The sequence below is a fragment of the Asterias rubens genome, chromosome 10 (assembly GCF_902459465.1).
Source record: "Asterias rubens chromosome 10, eAstRub1.3, whole genome shotgun sequence".
Classification (NCBI taxonomy): Eukaryota; Metazoa; Echinodermata; class Asteroidea; order Forcipulatida; family Asteriidae; genus Asterias; species Asterias rubens.
This window is the reverse complement of record NC_047071.1, coordinates 15,496,529-15,517,853: the sequence shown is the minus strand read 5'-3', so window position 1 is coordinate 15,517,853 and position 21,325 is coordinate 15,496,529. Positions and strand designations below refer to the sequence as shown.

The window sequence follows — 21,325 nt, the reverse complement described above, 5'->3', positions numbered from 1 at the left end:
AGTTGCATTTTTTGTTTGACATATTTTATTAGTTTGGAGTGAGACCGATATTTTCAATATGGCGCCTCCCAAGACGAAATTCAGCGAAGGTTTGTTTGGCTTTTTACACTGGCTTATTGGTGTTTGTTAGGCTTTAAAATAATTATATCTTGTCAACAGAGGTAATATTTTTAAGATAAATGCATTTTGTGTCGTTAGTGTGTTTTTCAAGCTTCAGAAACTCTGGTTATGTGAAATAACGTTAACGTACACGTGACTTCGTATAAAGATGTACATGTACACGAAAGGACACGGACAATGCAACATGTACAAATGTCATGTTGACAAGTCATGACTCATGTGCGTAGGACCGGTGGTTGTACGTCTAATTCCGACACTCTACAAACCTTTGACATGCGACTTCCACTTTGTTTTTGATAACTTTCCGTATGGCGCCACCACTTTTTCACAAATTTTTACAAAAAGTGATATCTCATTGAGGTAAATTAAATACTATGACCCCCTATGTATATATTATTATTATAATAATATTATTATTATTAAATTATTTTTTCATATCGAATACAAAAATGGTGGCGCCATACAGAAACTTTTCTGCTTTTTCATGCTTTTGGGTCCAGTCAGTAACTTGCTCAGACGTTGTACTTTTGTAGGCGGTACCTTTTTTTTGTAAGTTGTCTACCCTTATTAATCAAAAATACTTAATCAACTGACAAATTCAAGAAAATGATCAATTGTAGGGCCAAGAATTAGCCCTGGTATGACGTCATTCTGTGCCACTGCACTGACGTCCTGGGTATAAAGTAGCCCTGGTAGGGCGTCAGTCAGTGCCACTGCACTGACCTCCTGGGTATAAAGGTTCTTTACAATGCGAACACAATTTTGACTACAATTTTCTTTATTTTTACCTGATTTAAGAAGTTGAAATTCCGTTCATATAAAAAATGCCTGTCGCAGATTCGTTGTCAATAGTTTGTTCTAACATTTTTTTTGAAACTTCAAAAGTATGTGACGTCTGCGAGTTTTTAAAAGTTTATTCATTAATTTCAGGTGAAAGAGTTCTTTGCTTCCATGGCCCTCTACTGTATGAAGCTAAAGTAAGTGCATCGGGAGTTGTTCACATAAGTTACGTTAAATCTTTTTCCAAGTCCCAATAGTTTTTATTTTAAATAATAATATCGATTTATAATGCGCACTTCTACAGAAAACAAATTCCATGCTGTAGTCAAAACAACATTTTGTCCTATTTGGTTTGGATGTGTGTGTTATCATAATGGACTATTATATTTGTTTCTTATTCTTATTTCAGTGTGTAAAGTCAGTTATTAAAGATAAGGCAGTCAGGTACTTCATTCACTACAATGGTTGGAACAAAAAGTGAGTATTGTTGAAAATGTTGTAATTCCCTTTTCAGGACGAATCACCAGTTACACCTAGCCTTTTCCAAACCATAGCTATCGGCTTGGGATTCCCACTAAGGCTCTGCCGAACAGTTTAAAGCTCTGCATCGAAAAGCACCTATTTTGACTGTCAAAAGCCTAAAGCCGTGTTCGCACTGGACTTAATTTAGGCAAACTAACTGAGCCAATGGGTAACTTACCCATTTTAAGTCCAGTGCGAACCGCCTGGGTAGTTTTCCTGACAGGTAACTTACCCACGCTGCACGAATGGTTTAACCGAGCCAAAGGTGCCCAGGAAGATTGACTGAGTGCCCAGGAAGATTGACCGAGTCAGTTTAACCGAGCCAGAAAGTCCAGTGCGGACGCAACGTCTCGGTTAAATCTTCCTGACCCGAGGAAGCTGACATGTTTTGTCATGAAAGAATAAGATTTTGTGTTTATCAAACTATTCAATGTAGCACAAATCAGGAATGCAACTCATCAGAAAAACGCGGAATAATTTTCCCGTACACGGATGTACAAGTTCGAGAAATGACCCGTTCAGAAGTTGCAATCAAAAGTTTCAATTTGACGGTGATTTGTACAGCAGTAAGCCGAAAACCAAAAAGTGCGGTCAAAGGTTACGCAGGGAGCCAGCTCAGTTAGTTTACCCACGGTCTCGGCAAGTTTACCCGAGTCAAACAAATCCAAGTGCAGACGGTGGGAAAGTTAACCCGTCGGAATGTTACCCAGCGTCATGGTTAAGTTACCCAAAATATTAATCCAGTGCGAACACGGCTTAAGCCAGAACCCAAGCGAAAGCCATGGTTTTGAAAAGGCCCTAGTCTCTGTACATTTGTCTCCACTATTTTAACAAGACATTATAACAAATTTGTCCTACCTTAATCAGATTTAAATATTATTCCAGGCGTGTCATTTCCCAGGACTTTTCTGATTGCAGGATTTTTTAATCTCCTAGAGACTTCAAACTTTCTTGGGTGACTAAAAAGCAGTCCCCAATGGGAGAAAGAAACGCGCTTCGCAAAACACTGGAAACTAAAACGTTTTTTTCTTTTCTTTTGCCGTTATGCAGTTGGGATGAGTGGGTGCCGGAGAGTAGAGCGTTGAAGTTTAACGAAGCAAATCTACAGAAACAGAAGGAACTTTTCAAGGCCCAACAAGTGTGAGTACTTTATTTCTTAACTTATGTAATTTGTGCACATAGACTTGTCTTGGTGCTGGTCTAGGACCTGTAGGTTTGGTCTCATTTTGACTTTATGTAATTATTTTTACTCGCTATGTAGTATTATTGAAATCAATATTATAGAGGTACAGTTTGATAACATCTATTATCTGTGACTTGTTTAACTTTTATGAAAATCTGTGATTATTCTGTATTTCTTTTATCTCCTTTTTTAGATTGTTGTATGCATTATGCCCTTATCTTGCATAAATCTGTAAAAATGTATCTTTGACAATACTGATCTGTACAATTGACAACTCGGTGGCTCTATGTTTCAGTTTGCACACAATGAATTACCTAAATTTCTTACCTCATTGTTTACTGGTAAATTAAACTGTATTCATATTTATGCTGTGTCATGGGTAACAAGCGGTTAAGAGCACCAACTCAAGCTCTGGTGTTTCTGAGTGTGGGTTCGAGTCCCGGTTGTGGCACTTGCATCCTTGAGCATGAATACTTTTATAATTGCTTTAGTATTGTGTTCCTTACAAGTAAATTAACTATATCTTGTATCCTGCTTATTCTTGCTTAGCAGATTATTTGTAAGCAATAGTTTCTGCTAGAGCAGCTATATAAACTTGAGCCCATAAATAGAGTTGATTATCCGAGAACTGATTGATTTCTTTTGTTTCAGTAACGCCAAACGAGCCCGGGCTCAGAAACAGAAACTTGACAAAGTAAAAGAAGGAGACAAGGAGAAGGAACGAGAAAGAGCACCGACACCGTCTGTCGAGAAAAACACAGTCAAAAAGACGAAACCAGAACCACGTAAGTAAATAATATGTTTACCCTCTCTGGAATTTTAAAGTCCATTACAGTTCTATTTCATTTTTACAGACTTAGGATTCTGGGTCAGAATTTTGGCAGATAAGAGAAAAATTAAGCTTTAATTTAATGTATTGTTAATTTATTTCTGTTTTCCAAAATTTTTCATAGGCCCTTTTCAAAACCATGGTTTTGGTTCTGGCTTAAGCTCTGTCAATTGTTTTGAAAATGTGTGCACCTGACACAGGGCTCAAAAAGGCTGACAGAGCCCTAGCTGTAACCATAGTTTAAAAAAAAGCCATGGGGATGAATGTTTACCTTGGCATTTATTGACTTTTCAATATTTTTTTCAGAGGTTGCTGCGGAGCCTGTCAGCACACCAACACCTGTAGAGCCACCAAGGAAAAAGAGGGCTCGCGCTGATGCTACTGTGGAAAATGTAAGATATGAAGCTCCGCGGTTCTTGTAATATTCTCAAAAAAATGTATCTGAAGGAAATTCTAAACATTCTCTACGCTGTGAGAAATCAAAGTGTCTTCTTCCGTTAGAATGCAGCCTTCAAATAAGTGATAAAAAACATACTGCCAGACACACCGGGGTGAACTCCTTCTTTTAGTAATAAGTCTGTACTGGGGTGTTTTATTTGCAATGGTAGTTTTTATAACAACACACAGGACCTGCGGCGTTACCTCCCAACCGTAGGTCGAAGCAATAGTGGTTAAGTGTCTTGTTCAGGGCAAAAGTGTCAAGACCAGGACTCAAACCCACATTCTGCTGATCAGAAACACCATAGCTTGAGTCTGGAAAAGCCGCCTGTGGCCACTATGGGCTCTAAAGTGTTAAGCTTTCCAAGTATTTTCAAATTTTGCCATTTAAGGCTTCAGTACAAATAAAAACTTAAAATTTTTGTTTTTCTTTTTCCAGGAGGAATCTTTTGTGAACAAGGTTGAGATTAAGGTCAAAGTTCATGATGAGCTCAAACCAATCTTGGTGGATGACTGGGACCTCATTACAAGACAGAAGATGGTGAGAAATTCCTAGCAATGATTTGAGTTATTTTGTTTTCCTTATAAATATTTTCCTCATGCTTTTATATTGACCAGATATTGACTATATTTAGCCTAATTAGATAAAAAGGTGTACACAAGCAAATCTTTCAAAGACACAATATATATACAATAACTTTTTGGCAGTAAAGTTTGATACTCTTCTATTTTTGTGGTTAGCTGTTGCATCTACCAGCCAAGAACACAGTGGACTCCATCCTGAATGATTATGTCAAACACAAGAAGCTAAAGAAGGACATCACTCCAGCAAAGTAAGTACAAACAAACTAAGGCGATGAGTTGCCCCTTCCTATGTGGGAAAGAAAACAATCACTATTTATTTAGGTTTTTATAACTCTGCTGCTTCAATTATTTGTCAGTGTCTTGGTTTATTTATTTATTTTGAATTATATTGAATGTTTGATTACAGAGAGAGTGGTATTGTTGAGGTCACACAGGGACTGAAGGAGTATTTCAATGTCATGCTTGGAACACAACTTCTTTACAAGTTTGAGAGACCACAGTATGCCGATGTAAGTAGTTAATTACTGTAACATGCCTATACTTCAATGTTGCAAGGGCAGGGCAGTTGTTCAGGCATGAGAATCTTCCGGTTTAAACCGGAACTCCGTTTTTTTTCCTTTCAAAATTGTGGTCCCCGAGTTCGATGTGAATTTGCTATAAAATTCGGGGGGTAGGTTTTTGGGGGTATACATTTGGATTTCTCTAATCCCTCTTCTCTAGTCAGACAATGTCAGTTTACCTTTGTAATTGTTATTATCGCGGATCCACACGTACGGCATTCATGAAAAAAAACGGCACCTAAAAACTAAACAATAAATTGCCGTCCAGCAACTGGCCCAGTTTACGGTAGTGGTCTTCCTGGCATCGCGCATGCATGCAGCAGCAGCGACAGATGTATAAACTTGCCTCATTCCTTTCTTCGTTTATAGTGGTATGGTTCAATAATGTTTGCGTGTAATGCGCTTGCTGCTGCAGCAAAGATAACACGTGTGGAGACTTTTGAAAGTCTACTGAAAAAACAATGCACGTGTTTGCACCATGTGTACTGTGTACTGTGTATGTGCAGGTTTGTACACGAACCAATGAACGGCGCGGCACGAATCTGAGATCGCCGGCAGGCCATGGAAAACTGGTACCTGTTATTGCCTCACAACCAGCGAAAGATATATTGGGATTGGGAACCAGCGAACACACTGTACGTCCGGACGACGTGCTTTCTTCATTGGTTCTATTTCTATGTTGGGGTCTAATCTCAACCTCGTTCCAGTTATACCCTATGCTGAATAACAACCTCTTTCTCAAAAACACATCGCTCTCGCCAGATATATAGACCTATATATATTTTAAAATGTGCGTCGCCGACGGATCGTTAAAATCACAAACATTTAATTGCAAAAGAATTTCTTTTACACAACCGAATTTCAAATCAAGAACCTATAAAAATGGTTGTTGGTGAGAAAAAAAGCATTTTCAAGGGCAGAAATAAGGGATAAGATCGTCAGAAAAATTAAAACATTATTACTATTATTTTTGTTTTTTCCTTTCTTTTTCCGGAATTGTTACAAAATCGCAGGCGAACCCAAAACTGTTTGAATTGTTTTAGCTTTACATTCCTTATTTTCCCTTAAACCTATTATAAAAAAAAAAAAAGGAAAAATCACACAAAAGTAGCTCACTTCTACCTGGAAAAATAGGTGTCAGAAATGCATCAGAGACACCACAGAGCTTCTAAAATACCCAGAGCTCCCAGGGCCCTTAAGTGGGCCCTGGACCCCGGCCGAAGGGGACTTCGCGCTGCGCGCTCGTGTTGTGTGCTTCGCACACAAAAATGATGGAATATTGACATTTCCGATCAACTGAATTTTTTTCCTGTTTTTTGATCATCACCCATTCTCATGCCTGGTTGTTGTAGTTTAAATTGCTATTTAAAGTGGTTATGTGAAACCACTGATCAAGAAAAGCAATTTTGTTCAAACAATTAAAATTATTTTTTACCTTTTTTTTTAAGATCCTTGTGAGTCATCCCGACGAACCGTTGTCAAGAATCTACGGCGCTCATCATCTCCTAAGACTCTTTGGTAAGTTTTTATAGAATGGTCATATCCCCTAAATGCACAAGTGTTCATTAATACTGATTAACAGAGGGGCCAGACTAATTTTTCCTTCCGGCCTCATTTTTTCATTCCATTTAAATAACTAGTGACCCAATTTACACGACTTCAATAAATCTTGGTTACCCCAATTTAGGGGTAAATAAGAAACAAATAAACACATTGTAGCCACATCCTTCATAATTCAGCTTCTCAGCTGCTAGTTAGACTGATTAGCCTTCCCAACTGTCATTATTTTATTTCAGTGAAGCTAGGGAGTCTCCTGGCCTACACCCCACTGGACGAGAAGAGCGTCCAGCTCCTCTTGACCCACCTCCAAGACTTCATGAAATACCTTCACAAGAACTCCTCCACGCTGTTCAGCACCGGCGACTACGATACGGCACCGCCAGAGTACCACCGCAAAGCAGTCTGAAGAAGAAGACCGCCGGAGGCGAGTGTCGTAACAATTAAAGTAGCCAAAAAGAATGTATTGCTCCTTCCAAAACAAATTCAAATGCTTTTGATCTCTGGCTCCATGGTCATATATTGGTCGATGTGGCTGGCTGCCAAAAGTGCCGCACCCAGGCACTTTAGGAACATGAGTAGATGTTTTCCCGTTGAAAATCTGTCGTAAACTACGCCCACTTTACACAGGCTGCCTCCCAAGAACTATCAGAGGCCCGTAGGGAAGTCGATGAGCTTGATTTTTGTTCAGAATTAACGCAGCATGAAGCTATAAAGCTGTGGTAGACTTTGAAACATTTTTTAGCAAAGGCCTCACAGTTTGTATTATTTCTGTCCTTAACAACTTGTCTTCGAATGGTAAAATGAGGGAAGTTAGGCTGAATTACAGACATTGTGTGCTAGTGTTGGAGTTGCAAGTTATTCGGCCCTCTGTCACCCTTACTGTGAATTGTGTACAAATTTTGTAAAATAGCGCCCTCTTCCGACTAACTTCCTTTAACCCATGTTAACATACCGTATAATGGGGACACACATACCCGAAAGCAAACAAACTGTGTTTGCGAGTTATCAATTTCTTCAATACCAACAGGATTCTCCTTACTGAGGTTGTAAAGTTTAAATTTTTGTTTTATAGCAAAAGAAAGTTTTCAATCTAAAAGCTTACTTGCTATAGAGTTGGTACTGGCAAACATTTGGTAATTTGTTTTCTCACCCTTTACTGCAAAGCCAAATTGTAATAATCATGTACATAAACAAGTAATAACTCAAATAAAATAAAACAATTCTTGACAACTAGTGACTAATTTTATAAGCATTTTCACAGACTGGTTGTATAATGTATTCAACAAAAACAAGAGGATTAGAAATAATTCTTGCAAAACCAATGATGATACATTTCGTAATTGTATGGCCTAATAACGTCAGCTCATTGCTATAAGGTTGATGTTTACAATTTCATGTTAAAAGCCTTAAATCCGAACTTAGCCCTATGTTGAACCTAAATGTCATTTCTACTGTATATATACATGTAACTAATAAATGTCTGTCGTTTAATAAAACATTTTAGACCTTACAGATGCACTTCATTTCATTTGACAAACTTCACTCCGAGAGTTAGCCCCCCCCCCCCCCCCCCACCAAAAAAACAAAGAACAAAACCCTGAACAAAACCTATTACTGCTGGACAACATATGAAAAACACATCACTTGCAGTTAACTCGATAGACTTGTTCAACCATATAAATATTCTTTAATTTAAAACAACAAAAACATGCAACAGTTGATGTGCTTTCATAACCAAAGAAACCATCGTTTTCAGTGAAATTTGTCACAAGTTCATCCCCTTTCAGGCGTTGCTAAGATTTGAAATTCAAGTTTTGATCGTTGTGTATTTCTCCATCTCAGTATGACACAGCACTCTTAACAGAGTAAACACTCCATGTGAAGTTTGAAATGTATTTAAAAAAAATAACAACAAGATACTTCTTCAAGTCTGGTACAGGAGGCGACCTTTTTTGCAAGATAACACACAAGAGATTGGTTCCTCATAAAACAAGAAGACAAAGTAAGAAAGTATCAACTCTGCACATTTTTCTGTTTGGAAGCTTTCTAATGATAGGTTTGCACTAATCATCTCATTAAAGCACAGGTTAACAAAAAATAAACACAACTGCAGGCCTTGAACTTCCTTCTTGAAGGAGCACAGCAATTCTCTGTTAAGGGCCACTTCTATGAGGAAAATGTCAATTCGTTTTAAAACCTTGCAAAGGGCACTATAGCAATTGCTATGGTTGTCGTGGATTAATTTGAGGCCTGCAACTGAAAGTTTAAGCTCTGTTTGTCATTGGAGTCGCAAGAAACTACTGAAAACAATCGGTGTTTCATCGCTATTTTCAAACATTGGGTTTTGGACTCCAAAGACCACAACTAATCATTTTACTAATTTCTCAAAATTAAGAACAAATTTACATCTTTATTGCATGTATTTATGCGCACATCTGTGTATTTTTCCAATCTTGCCAACGTGTATGCCACCTTTTTGCATAACTTTGATTTAAAAGTTGCCTACCAAAAATATGCTTTTGCGACTTTGCCTTAGTTTTGTTAGAGAAGGTCAAATGTGCTTTGTCAAACTTAAATAACAACAAAACGACAACTAAATAAACATACACACACTACGAGCTGCTGCGGAGTTGACGGTTGTCACTGCCTGTTAGCTAAAGATCCCAGGATCTACGTAGGGGTACGCTTGGAACGAGCCCAACTTCTTTCCATTCTTATCATAGTGTAGCATTCTGAAGCATTTCTCACAGAAGAAACTTGGATCCGTCGTTGAGAAACTGTCTTCCAAGGTCACCCATCTAGAGTAAATCAAGAAGAGATGGACAATAAAATGAAATACCAGAAGTTAGAGAAAGGGAACGTATACCTTCGGTTTTTGGAACTGTTCCTTTGTTTTAATCTCCCTGTTTGCAAAATGTAACGAAAGGTTTACTGTACGAATAGTTTTATCCTGAAGACGAACAGAGTTAACTTCGAAACCAAACCGACTCTTTTCAGAGCCAACACTCCCTCAAAAGAGAATTATAAAATGGTTGTACCCGCAAGTTTACTATTACTTATAGTTTTTATTTTTATCCGTCGAACCATGCAAAAAGTTCATACATCACAAATACAAAAGGAGTAACGATTCCATTCTGGTCAACCTACCTGGCAGTGTAGATGCCACAGCATAAGCAGATATTACGTCTCCAGTAAGGCTTGTGTGTTAGGACTGGATACCTGCTCAGGTCTTGGCAATCGGTGTTTGTGAGCAATCTGAAAAACAGTTTAATATTGAAATTATTTTAACATTTTTAAAAGTAAAAAGCAAAGCTAGTCTGAAAAAAATATTCAAAATGAGAACTTTGCTTGTAAATACTTGTACATGCAAAAACAAACAAACACACACACACTTTGTTGAAGATTTTGTTCTTTTTTTCCCCCCACAAAATCAAATGGGTTTTTAAGGCCAAATTAAATCCACCATGTATTGTACAATTTATGTCATAATATTGGTATCAGTTTATTCAACTAGACAAAATATAAAAACAAAAAAAAGTCTGGCTTCTTTATGTTTGAATGATCATAATGTTGTTGCTCAATACAGCATACAGAAAACCAGATGCAAATGGCTACCTGAAAGTGGCTAAATTGGTGGCTGCGGCTATTGTTAAGGAGAGTGTATGCTTCAACACACGTTGACATGGTGATCAATCCCTAGCCATAGCCATCTAATCTGACACAGGGGTGTCACCAATGCTACAGATCTGTGGCTTTGAAAGCAAATAATAGTCTGGCTCCTCATGTCTTAATGAAAGTCAGTGCAACATTTAATATGGCAGACAGGGAGCTAGACAAAGGATGGCCACTAAATTGGTGGCTACGGCTGATGCTAAGGAAAGTAAATGATTCAACACACGTTGACATGGTGGTCCAGCCATAGCCATCTACATGTATTCTGATATAGGTGTGTCAATAACGGCTTTGAAAGCAAATAATAGTCTGGGGTCTCATAGGTAATGAAAGTCAGTGCTACATTTCATATGGCATACATGGAGCTAGACAGAGGATGGCCACTAAACTGGTGGCTACGGCTGTTGCTAAGGAAGGTAAATGCTTTGACACACGTTGACATGGTGGTTCAGCCATAGCCATAGCTGTCTATTCTGACATACATGTAGGTGTGTCAATAATGGCTTTGAAAGCAAAGTCAGTGCTGCATTTCATATGGCATACAGGGAGCCAGACATAACACACAGTGACTATGAGAGTGGCTATGACTTCGTTAGCCAGAGCCTTACCTGAGGTCAGTAAACACCATGATGTGTTGACAATTTCCAAGATGGCAGTATAAGTACGGATAGCCAAGTCGGATGTTTAGATCGTTGAATGTTACATCCTCCATGGATTTGGAAGTCATGGTCTTGCGAGGCTTCATCCAGTCAACAACACACCTGGAAAACAAGTAAATACCATTTATTTATTCCTTGAGTAGGAAAACTAGCACAATAGGACTCTGCACGACAAGATGGCATTGCATGGTGAGGGATCAATGTATATTTGGTTTGCGGTAATACTGTGTGTATATCTACTTGCTGGACAGATTATGTTATTTTGAGAACTTGTCTTACTCTTGCTACATTTATGTTTTCTACAAGCGCGGAAAAGAACTTCAGAATTCAGTAGACTTCCAGACAAGCACGTCAAAATTTCACTTGCATAAACGAATGTACAATTGTCAAAGTTTGATTTTCACTTGCGTTTACAGACAAAGGTACATTACACTTTTAAGTGCATTTTAGTACATCAATGGCGTGGTAGAATGTGTGTCTGACAGCCAGGTATTTTGAGCAAAAAATGACATTAGCGCAGAGGTGCCCAAGCACAAAAAAAATTCTTAAAGTTTTCTGTGTGGAATAAAACCAAGCATGGCACCAGTCACTGATTGTACACAAATTGGAACATCTGGATAACTTTCCGTATGGTGCCACCACTTTTTCACTAATTTTTACAAAAAGGGATATCTCATTGAGGTAAATTAGATACCATATTAGTTCATGAACAATGAAAAAGTGGTGGCGCCATACAATAATTTTTCCAAACATCTTGATGTGCTTGTCTAATTTGTTGAGCTTATAAGAAGTTCAAAGAAATGGTGATGGATTTCCCCAAGATTTTTTTTTCTTTTCTAAATTTGTAAACATGATTCGTACTTGCTCAAATCTTTGCTGTAAGAATCTCTGAAGTCGTTATAGAAATCGTCTTCGATCAGAAAGTACGAGGATTTATAAATGTCCTGTGCTTGCTCCTTTGTCGCATCCGGACACTCGCTGTACTCGCCATGAGGTATAAACAGGTCCGCAGCACAGACTATCTTATCTCGTAGCTCCGTCAACTTCTGGTCTGCAAGGACTAGAAGCTCTCTGTCTATGTAGAAAGACCGGTACACGTTCTTTGACTGGAGATAAACAAAATAATAATATGGCTTCTTTTAAAGGGTCTGTATAAGTTTGATTGGCACTCTGAAAATCAATGGCAACAAAAACTTATGTGATAAGAAATCAACAGCTTGGGATGGTGTAATGCCACCAGCATTAAGGCTAGGATTCAAAGCCACATTTTGGCCCCTTAAAAGTTGTTGATACTTTTGTACATCAAGATTTTGGCCAAAACATGAATTCCTACTCACTGTGAACGAAGATGAATGTAATATAGTTTACCTTTAGAAGTTTCAGCTTCATTAAAGGAATGTTACAGAATTGGTAAGAAAGAAAAATTGTGATGATCACAGATTTACATAAAACTTACACGGCCTAATACTGATGATAGTAGAAAACATCCCTTGAAATATTTCTGTCTAAAATGTCATATTTGATGAGAAAAAAATAATCTATTTTCGCGTTTGGAGTTTATCACTCAGTGAGCGTTTTATTCATTTTTGTCTGGGCATCGATGCAATGCAAAATTTGTAGTCGTTTTTTCACTTTTCTCTCGTGACCTAGATGGCCGATCGATCTCATACTTCGACAAGTTTATCAGGTAATGTAAAGGTTGGATTACATAAAGTGCTTACACTTCCAGCAACTGTTTTGTCAGCAAAAACCAATTCTGTAATATTCCTTTAAAGCCATTATACACAAGTTCACAGATTTACAAATAAATTACAGGGTTTACAGAAGGTAATGGAGAAAGAGCTTCTCTTCAAATATTATTCCATGAAATGCTTTACTTTTCGAGAAAACATTAAAACAATTATCAATTCTGGTCAAGAATTACGGATTTATTTAAAACATGTGTCATGACACGGCGAAACGTGCGGAAACAAGGGTGGGTTTTCCCTGTTATTTTCTCCTGACTCCGATGATTGATTGAGCCTAAATTTTCACAGGTTTGTTATTTTTTTTATCAGTTGTGATACACGAAGTGTGGGCCTTTGGACAATACTGTTTACCGAAAGTGTCCAATGGCTTTAATCATCAAGTTTTTGAAGAAAAAAAAGAGAAATTTACACAGAGCAATGTTTTCAGAGAGTCGCGTATATCCATTGTACATGCTAAAATAATTTGGGGAAATTGTTTTACTAATTTCTTAAAGACTAGAGCACTTCAGCTTGGCCCAATTTCATAGAGCTGCTAAGCACACAAATTTGCTTAGCATGAATTTTCTTCCTCGATAATAACAGGATTACCAACAAAATTTCCATTTGTTGCATACTTCTTGTTACTGGTATTCAGCTGGTTTGCTTATAATCCTGAAAATCACGTGGAAATTTGGTTGGTAATCCTGTTATTATCAAGGAAGAAATTTCATGCTAAGAAATTTTTTGTGCTTAGCAGCTCTATGAAATTGGGCCCAGGTAATTATTCAAGGGAAGCTTTTTACAATCATTATCTTAAAACCTGGTAAGTTTCATGTAAATCGGTGCATGTTTGTGTTTTGTGTAGTAAAAAGTACCCAAACCTTTAAGACCGCTTGGTCACAACACTCTCCCCACAGCCGCCATTACTTACTGAAATAGCTTCCGAGGGTCTGAAGAATGTGACATCTAAGATGGCTGTTGTTCTCTCGACACAATCCTCTTCCTCATCATCTGCATATGTCGCAAAACAATCCTGGAAAAGTGACAAGTTATTTGAATTCCTAGCCTTTGTGAGATATGGGCCTCATACATAGAGCTGCTCAGCACAAAAATTTGCTTAGCATGAAATTTCTTCCTTGATAAAAACAAGATTACCAACCAAATTTACATTTGTTTCATATTGCTTGTAACTGGTCTACAGCTGTTGTTTGCTATAATCCTGAAAAATCGTGTGGAAATTTGGTTGGTCTATTTATCAAGGCAACATTTTCGTGCTTAGCAAATTTGTGTGCTTAGCAGCTCTATGAAATTGAACCATGGTGATTACCATAGGAATACAGTGTTTGGTTTGGGTGCATACAGACAGATTTACCCAAAACTAAACAGTGCAATTATAATGTGTCCACCATTTCTCAAAATAATCTATTGAACAGTTTTCAAGATTTTTTCTTTTACTTTTTTTCAGGTTGATCTCAGCTTCATTCCCATTAGGACAAGTTGATTTGTTTTTCTTCTAAAGGGAAAAAGAAGTAAACATTTGTACATAAAAAACCTAATTATAAATTTTTTATCTTGCAAAATTGAGAAAACAACACAAATGTGTTAGATAAAACAAAACTGACAGGTATTTTGTATGCCTAGAATTCAAAAGGTGATTTAATTACCTTCAAATTTGTAACTGGAAAATGTATGGAAAAGTGCTAGATTATGTTCTCACCATGTGTTCTTCAGATTTTCTGTATTTTCTCTCATATCTTGAGTACTTCCTGTGTCGCAATCTTTGAAGGAAATTAGTTTTAAGAGGCAAGTTAAATAAAAGAAAGTGAGATGGACAATGAAATGTAATTTGAGTCTATGAGACCTGTGAGTAAACCTGGACCGAATTTCATTAAGCTGTTGAGCAGAAAATACTGCTAAGCACCAGTCACAACAATAATTTTGCCTGGTTACTCGTTTCTGTTTAAGCAATATTTTTCTGTGTTTAGCAAGTTTTTTGTGGTTACAATTTAAGAAATTGGCCCAGGCATGTTACTCTGGCTGATCAGCAGGGCCTAATTCATGGCTCATTAAAGTAAGTAAAGAATCTTTGCTTATGGAAGAAGGGAATTCTGCCCTTTATTCATTCAGTCGATGCGGAGTATCGGATGATGGCCCTCCAAACACGTTGGTCCTCCATTGCTGTACGCAGCTCTTCCCATCGTAGGCCAGAGTCCCGGCACAAGGTGTCCACATAGGTGGTTTGTGGTCTGCCACGGTAACAGCGACCTTGAGTAGGGGCCCAAAGCACCAGCCTGCTAACTGCCAGCTCAGTATGTCTGACCTTACATCAAGTGATTTTCACAGGTTAGCAGGGAAATTTTGCTAGTGTGCATGGGTACTCTACGTTGCATTCATTCTTTTGCCTACTGTGAAAACGCCTAATTTTTGCGCTTGCACCGTTAAGCGGAAAAGGTGATTGAAATGCAAAATTATATTGTACCAATAGTACTCAAGTTTAAACAGCTACCTGAGCGGAATGGTTTCAACAGAAATGGTATTTTTACTTGTTTATAATGCACTTGTTCACCATTTTAATGTAATTTTGATATGTGTACACTTCTGAACTTTTCGTAATTATCGATTAAAAAATCAGGCCCCTACCTAAAGGTTTTTTGAAAAACTAAAAACACTTCTGCCGTTGAGAGCGGGCGTCAAAGGACAATGCCGCTGACGTCATTTGTGGGAGTTTGCTTTGTTATACATCCACGCTGCAACAAAGCGGCTTTATCTACTTATGACGTTTTGAGAGTGATTACGTAACGGGGCTTTTCGCAAATCTCGCAAAAAAGCTCTGGACAAGGGCATACAAAATGATTGTTTTTTTACACAATTGAAACCTATTTATAATCATATGACTCGATTTCCTTATTCATCGAAAACATTTGAAGTGGAATTCAGCAAAGTTCACGACTTGACATTTTCGTTCAAGCAGGTCTTTAAGACCTAGTAAGAGTACACAGCACTGATGTAAATTTTTGTCTACAACAAATCTCACTGAATTTGTTTTGCTTATTTGAAAATCTTATTTATAATTCTGTAAGGAAAAATACAAAAATGATTTTCTGCTTGTTCTTTAAAGACACTGGACACAATTGGTAATTGTCAAAGACCAGTCTTCTCACTTGGTGTATCTCAACATATGCATAAAATAACAAACCTGTGAAAATTTGAGCTCAATCGGTCATCAAAGTTGGGAGATAATAATGAAAGAAAAAACACCCTTGTCACACAGAGTTGTGCGCTTTCAGCTGCTTGATTTCGAGACCTCAAATTCTAAATCTGAGGTCTCTAAATCGAATTCGTTGAAAATTACTTCCTTCTCGAAAACTACATCACTTCAGAGGGAGCCGTTTCTCACAATAATTTATAATATTAACCTCTCCCCATTACTCGTTACCAAGTAAGGTATTGTGCTAATAATTATTTTGAGTAATTACCAATAGTGTCCACTGCCTTTAAGTAAATGAGTTGTATCTTACTGTACTGTCTTGAGTTGTTCTGCTCCAGCTGGGATGCCTTTTTCAGTGCCCAGGCAACCTTCATCAAGTGGAGTTACATCTTCGGCTGGACACTTTAACGATTCTGGACTGTCAGAACCAATCACAAAGAAATATCAATAACTACTACAGAGATGTCATAGCAACTATAGAGACAATATATTCAGATGATATGCAACTTTCTATTGCTAAAAAAAAAGATGAAATGACCGATCACACTTAAATTTTGTACAGTGTTTTTCAGTTCTCTATGGCACGGTCTTGAAAAGGAAACCAATTTAAATCCAATTTAGTCCACCAATGGTGAGCAGTTCAACAACATGGTTTATTTTTTAACATGTTAGACACATGTTTAAAGGACCATCATTGCTGAAGTGCAATCTGGGGCAAATCTGTGCTGGGTGGAACAACGCATTTTGCTCAGAGTGATGGGTGAAATTTGTTAGTCCCTGGGCAGGCCCGCCCGACACCGCCCGCCATAGCTACAACACTAAATACTAACTAACCCACAGACTTTCCCGAGCTCATGTACAATTTCCAGTGTTGTCCCCATCGCCTCGGCCAGCTCCTGGTCTGATTTTAACATCTTAGTAGGCAGTCTCTCATCCTCATTTTCGAGGGCTTCCTCACACTGTCCTAAGAAACTTCCCACATGCATCATTGGAGACACCACAAAGCCGTGGCCATCCCACCGACAGCCTTGTGGTGGTGTTGAGTCCTCAGTCATCTTGTGACGTTACAGCGGAGGCATTAATTAGTGCCCACTGAAAAAAAAAAAAAAATATATTTACTGCAAAGAAAGGGTAGAAACATGGAGTGAAACAAATAATTAAAAATCTTGACTTGATAATGATAAACTGTATGGAGTGAGACTTGAACTAACGAGGACCAAAGGTTATGAGGTTCGTTCCGCCATCATCTCACCATGGAGGTAGTATCTCACAAACCTCATATAAATTATATTATATTATAATATAATAATACTAGTTCTAGCTGAGACTCACACAGACTAGAATTTTTTAGAAAGAAGAACAAGATTCCAGGAGACTGCTGCAGCTTGCAAGTTAGTTTTGTATATAATAATGGAAAAGTTTCCGTATGGCGCCACCACTTTTTCATTCAAAATAAAATAATATAGTAATACTAATAGTATCTAATTTACCTGATTGATATATCCCTTTTTGTAAAAATGAGTGAAAAAGTGGTGGCGCCATACGGAAAGTTATCCTCAAAATAAATCAGAGACAGAGTTTGACAGATTGGACATTGGTAAAACAAAAAACACATTGTTTTGCCACTGCAAGATCTAATCTTTAAGAATTAATCATGTCCTCACCTTGAAGTCAATCATGGAACCAATGCTGCTGTAAACATCAGTTACGTTTGAACTTCGTTCTCTCGCATGTGCTGTTCAGGAAAGGTAAACATTCACGTCAGTTCATATGCAGTGTGCATGCTGCAGTGTGATGGTCACTGATATGGTTCAGTGAACTTGCTGGGCGCAATCTTTGAATTACCTTTTCTTAATTCGCGTGGTGTGCCATTTATTATATGGCGCAAACTTGATTGGCTTCTACAGCAGCTACGGCTAGTGCAAAAGACGTCTTTTATACCTCAACGCATAAAGACGGGGAAGTCTAGCCGTAGTCGTAGCCACCAACTCTGAAACGGCCTACCGCTAAGATTTTGGAATTTGCGCAGAGATTGCGCAAAGCCAAAAATGTGTGTGCAAGTTGTTTTTTTAGTTCATGAGACAACACGATAAAAAGACGTCAGGGTAGCAGTTCACTTTCTAGGTTAACAAGCCGTGTGCTTTCGACTGGTCCCACACTACACTTGTTTTAGTACACCCAAAAGATGGCCGTTTCCGCCCACAGCTTCCCAGTTTCGCTGCACAAATTGACGAATTCTGTCGAGCCAGAACAAATTTTTAGCTTACACTACATTGCATATGGTAGCGCTTTAATCGTACATTATATAAATGGAAATGTTGAAGTCCTGACTGTCGAAGGAGAAGGAGAAAACAGCACCGTGATTGATCAAAATATTCTGCAAATTCGGTAAGTTGAGTTTATGAACGTTAGTTAACAAACCCCAATAGGGGGAGGGGCTGGGTGGTGTGGCTAGTTGGGAGGGGGGTTGTGGCCAAGGGCTGAGGGTGAGAATGTCATGCGAAATTAAGTCCAATATCCTTTCTTTAAACAAAGTTTAAAAGAAAGTAGCTGTCTGATGTGATGTGGGTGACTTACATTTTATTACAAAATATATCTTGGACTTGGGTGCTAGTTTAGTTAAGTAAAAAAAGAAAAGTAAGAGTCGACCGAATGATGAGGCTGGCTGACCGCACTACTACACGCTGTGTCTGCCATCCAGAGCTAGCTGTGGGCCCCTAGTTCTCAATCTTTGGGTACCCATCGATATGGAAACAGGAGCAAGGGCAGGAGGAGACTAACAATACATACGTAGATCAGCTGAAGAAGGACGCAACACAACCAGCCTAGAAACAACTGAGGTTAGGACTTGATGCTGGACAGGGATGCGTGGAAGGCGACCATCAGAGTTTCCCAGAGAAGGCGTTGGCTGAAGACAACCTCTAGCTCAACTGAAGACCGAAAATGACAAATTTTGAAAAAAGGAGTACAGCACCCCATTAACTGGGTATGGGGGGGGGGGAGTTAAGACCAAGGGGTGAGGATGAGAAGGTAGAGGGAAATTGACTCCAATATCCTTCAACAAAATTTTAAATCCCTTACTAAGGCCTTAGTGGCAGTTTGATATGGCATCATCAAGCATTTCGATGAAATAAATATTTGCCTTTCTGTTTTTAAAAACATTTTACAAGGGTTTTGTTTCCTTTACAGGGTTCATTGCAGTGAAACAACTGTAGAGTCTAAAACCTGTGAAGCTTCTCTCCTTGTCCTTGGTAACGACTACAGTCTAACTGTGCATTATTTATCCATCAACTCTGATCAACTCAAAGTGACCGAGTCTAACTCGGTAAAGTGCACCAAACAACAATTACAACAGATTCTATGCAACGACACAAAGGAAGGCAAGTGTGCAGGTTGCTCTCTAAGAGATTTTTATTTTTGTTTTCAAATACCTGAACACTAAGATGTAAGAACTCAAAATTTGCAATTCTTCAATCACACTATTTCTCTCCTGCCACTTCCTGGCATAAACTGGCTATATGACAATAACAGGTTGTATGGCTGCCTTCTGACTGGCACCCCTGAACAAAGATATTGACAAAATAGGGAGACTGCAAACATAGGGCTAAACAGCTCAGTTGGTAGAGCGCTGATGTGGCAGGAGATTCTGTCCCCCATATGGCAAACTGTGTACAAACTTCTTCTGATCGCGCCCTCTTTTGAATCACCCTCCTGAATACTGAATACCAGTCAAAAACCCATAAAGCTTACATTGATGCAATGGGTGACCCACTCGTTCTAGCTTGGCAAAGAAAATTGCTAAGCAGCTTTATGAAATTGGGCCCATATCTTAATAAATCAAGCTCTGTGAAACATTACGAAAACTAAATTTCTGAAATAGTGGTGAATGCCGTATGACTCTTGTAGTAAGTTTATTATTGTTCATTTGTTCTTTGGTTCTCAGGTCTCCCAGATCCATCCTGCATCCATGTCTTGTCCTTTGAATCTTCTTCTACAACTCTCCTCTTTGGTCGCTCCATCTTGAAATTATCCTTCAACCCGGATATAAGACCCGAGCTCAAGGAACGTATCGAGTTGGTCTGGGACCCCAAAGAAGGCAGTGTAATCGATAGTAAACTCCTACATGGACTAGTGTTTCTATTGCACCAGTCTGGTAATATCTGTATCCTTTCTTTCTACTGGATAATAATCTGATCTTAGCAGATCTCTAAAGTCGGCATAGTAATAATAATAATAATAATAATAATAATAATAATAACAAACGGCTTTTATATAGCGCCCTTAACCCCAAAAGGGTCCAGAGATGCTTCACAGAGGTTAAATATATTAAGCAAGTTAAGAAAATATGCAGACCAATGTAAGAAAAACAGATAAAAAATGCTTAAGAAAATTACAAACGACTAAAGACAGTTATCAAAAAGTTAAGCAAGTAGTGATTAAGTTTGAGTTCTGTAGGGAGGGGGGGGGGGGCCTGGGTGGTTAACATGAACAAACTTGGAAAAATACAATATTTTTCTTGACTAATATCACAGCTGTACATTCCCTGAGCAGGAGGCTGCTGGTCGCCACTGTCCACTTCCAGAAGTTCCTCCATCATTTATACCCGAGTGCTACTCCGGAGACCCTGAAGCCCCTCCATCCAGACAGCCTAGATGTCAGCCCCGACCTACAGTACCTTATCCTGACCCAACAGCAAGCCAAGTACAACATCTACAAGCTCAACCTAACCGAGTACTTCAATGCATACCCTTACCATGTCAAAGTTCACAGGTCATCTCCTCAGTTCACCTCTTCACCCGGCGGTGGGAGAGAGGTTGCAGACGAGGATGAGATGGTGTATATGCATGGGAGGGTCAAAGTTCAGGCGGTTGGAACGCCGGGGAATCGAAGCTGGTTGAGTATGCTGTCGACGGCTTCCAAGAAGTTATCAGGAGGTCGTGGGTCAGATGGAGGTCAGGCAGAGGTCAACTGGCTGGAGAGGGTCGGTGTGACTGAGTTGACTCACTCAAAGTTACATCTCACATCGGGTGTCGTCAACTCTAAGAAGCTTCCTGGTAGGATTTCAGGTTTCCAGAAGCCGCAAACTAGACACGACTCTATGTCATCCTACCGACCCAAGATCCACATCCAGACGGACCAGGAGGATGAGGCTTGCAGGCCCTCAGCAGCGGTCCGAGCTTCCAAGGCCTTCAGGGACCTGAAGGTGACTGAAATGTTTGTCACAAAGAACTCTGCCGCTTTGTGGTATCGGGGTAATACTAAGCTCGATGTTGGTAGAGGACGGTATGGCGGAGTATGCCTGCTGGATCTGGCAACCAATGACATTGATTACCATAGGTGAGAGGTTTTATTGTTACTTTATTATTTATCTGGAATGTTCATTCTGTGTGCGCTTTTAAGTTTTCCCAATATGCTGAAACCCAATCAGGGCTCAGTCTTGGAACTAGTCTGGCAAATATTGTCTGGTAAAAAATGCTGTGTG

The 21,325-nt window shown here is 38.8% G+C and overlaps 3 protein-coding genes across 5 annotated transcripts in view; 2 read left to right on the top strand and 1 right to left on the bottom strand.

Moving 5' to 3' along the window:
• Positions 1 to 48: 48 nt before the first annotated feature.
• On the top strand, positions 49 to 8,143 carry LOC117295922 (mortality factor 4-like protein 1). Its single transcript, XM_033778717.1, has 11 exons — positions 49 to 89; positions 1,051 to 1,097; positions 1,310 to 1,377; positions 2,473 to 2,562; positions 3,257 to 3,390; positions 3,741 to 3,826; positions 4,312 to 4,413; positions 4,614 to 4,705; positions 4,864 to 4,966; positions 6,466 to 6,535; positions 6,814 to 8,143. The coding sequence occupies exons 1-11, from the start codon at positions 59 to 61 to the stop codon at positions 6,981 to 6,983; spliced, it is 993 nt and encodes a 330-aa protein (XP_033634608.1). The 5' UTR covers positions 49 to 58; the 3' UTR covers positions 6,984 to 8,143.
• On the bottom strand, positions 7,015 to 17,656 carry LOC117295921 (snRNA-activating protein complex subunit 3-like). Of its 3 annotated transcripts, none has more exons than XM_033778714.1 (9): positions 17,508 to 17,656; positions 16,678 to 16,935; positions 16,154 to 16,261; positions 14,353 to 14,413; positions 13,567 to 13,668; positions 11,770 to 12,014; positions 10,858 to 11,010; positions 9,725 to 9,832; positions 7,015 to 9,375 (listed from the first exon to the last, which is right to left on the bottom strand). In XM_033778714.1, the coding sequence occupies exons 2-9, from the start codon at positions 16,896 to 16,898 to the stop codon at positions 9,228 to 9,230; spliced, it is 1,146 nt and encodes a 381-aa protein (XP_033634605.1). In that variant the 5' UTR covers positions 16,899 to 16,935; positions 17,508 to 17,656; the 3' UTR covers positions 7,015 to 9,227. The 3 variants fall into 3 exon arrangements, with proteins under 3 accessions (XP_033634605.1, XP_033634606.1, XP_033634607.1); XM_033778715.1 differs by lacking the exon at positions 17,508 to 17,656 and adding an exon at positions 17,334 to 17,377; XM_033778716.1 differs by lacking the exon at positions 17,508 to 17,656 and adding an exon at positions 17,176 to 17,260.
• A 372-nt stretch (positions 17,657 to 18,028) lies between these two features.
• Positions 18,029 to 21,325, top strand: part of LOC117295666 (spatacsin-like) — a 34,786-nt gene continuing 31,489 nt past the window's right edge. The window contains exons 1-4 of the mRNA XM_033778376.1: positions 18,029 to 18,231; positions 19,033 to 19,223; positions 19,787 to 20,005; positions 20,376 to 21,180. Coding sequence (XP_033634267.1) covers positions 18,029 to 18,231; positions 19,033 to 19,223; positions 19,787 to 20,005; positions 20,376 to 21,180 — 1,418 coding nt within the window. The remainder of the gene's footprint in view (positions 18,232 to 19,032; positions 19,224 to 19,786; positions 20,006 to 20,375; positions 21,181 to 21,325) is intronic.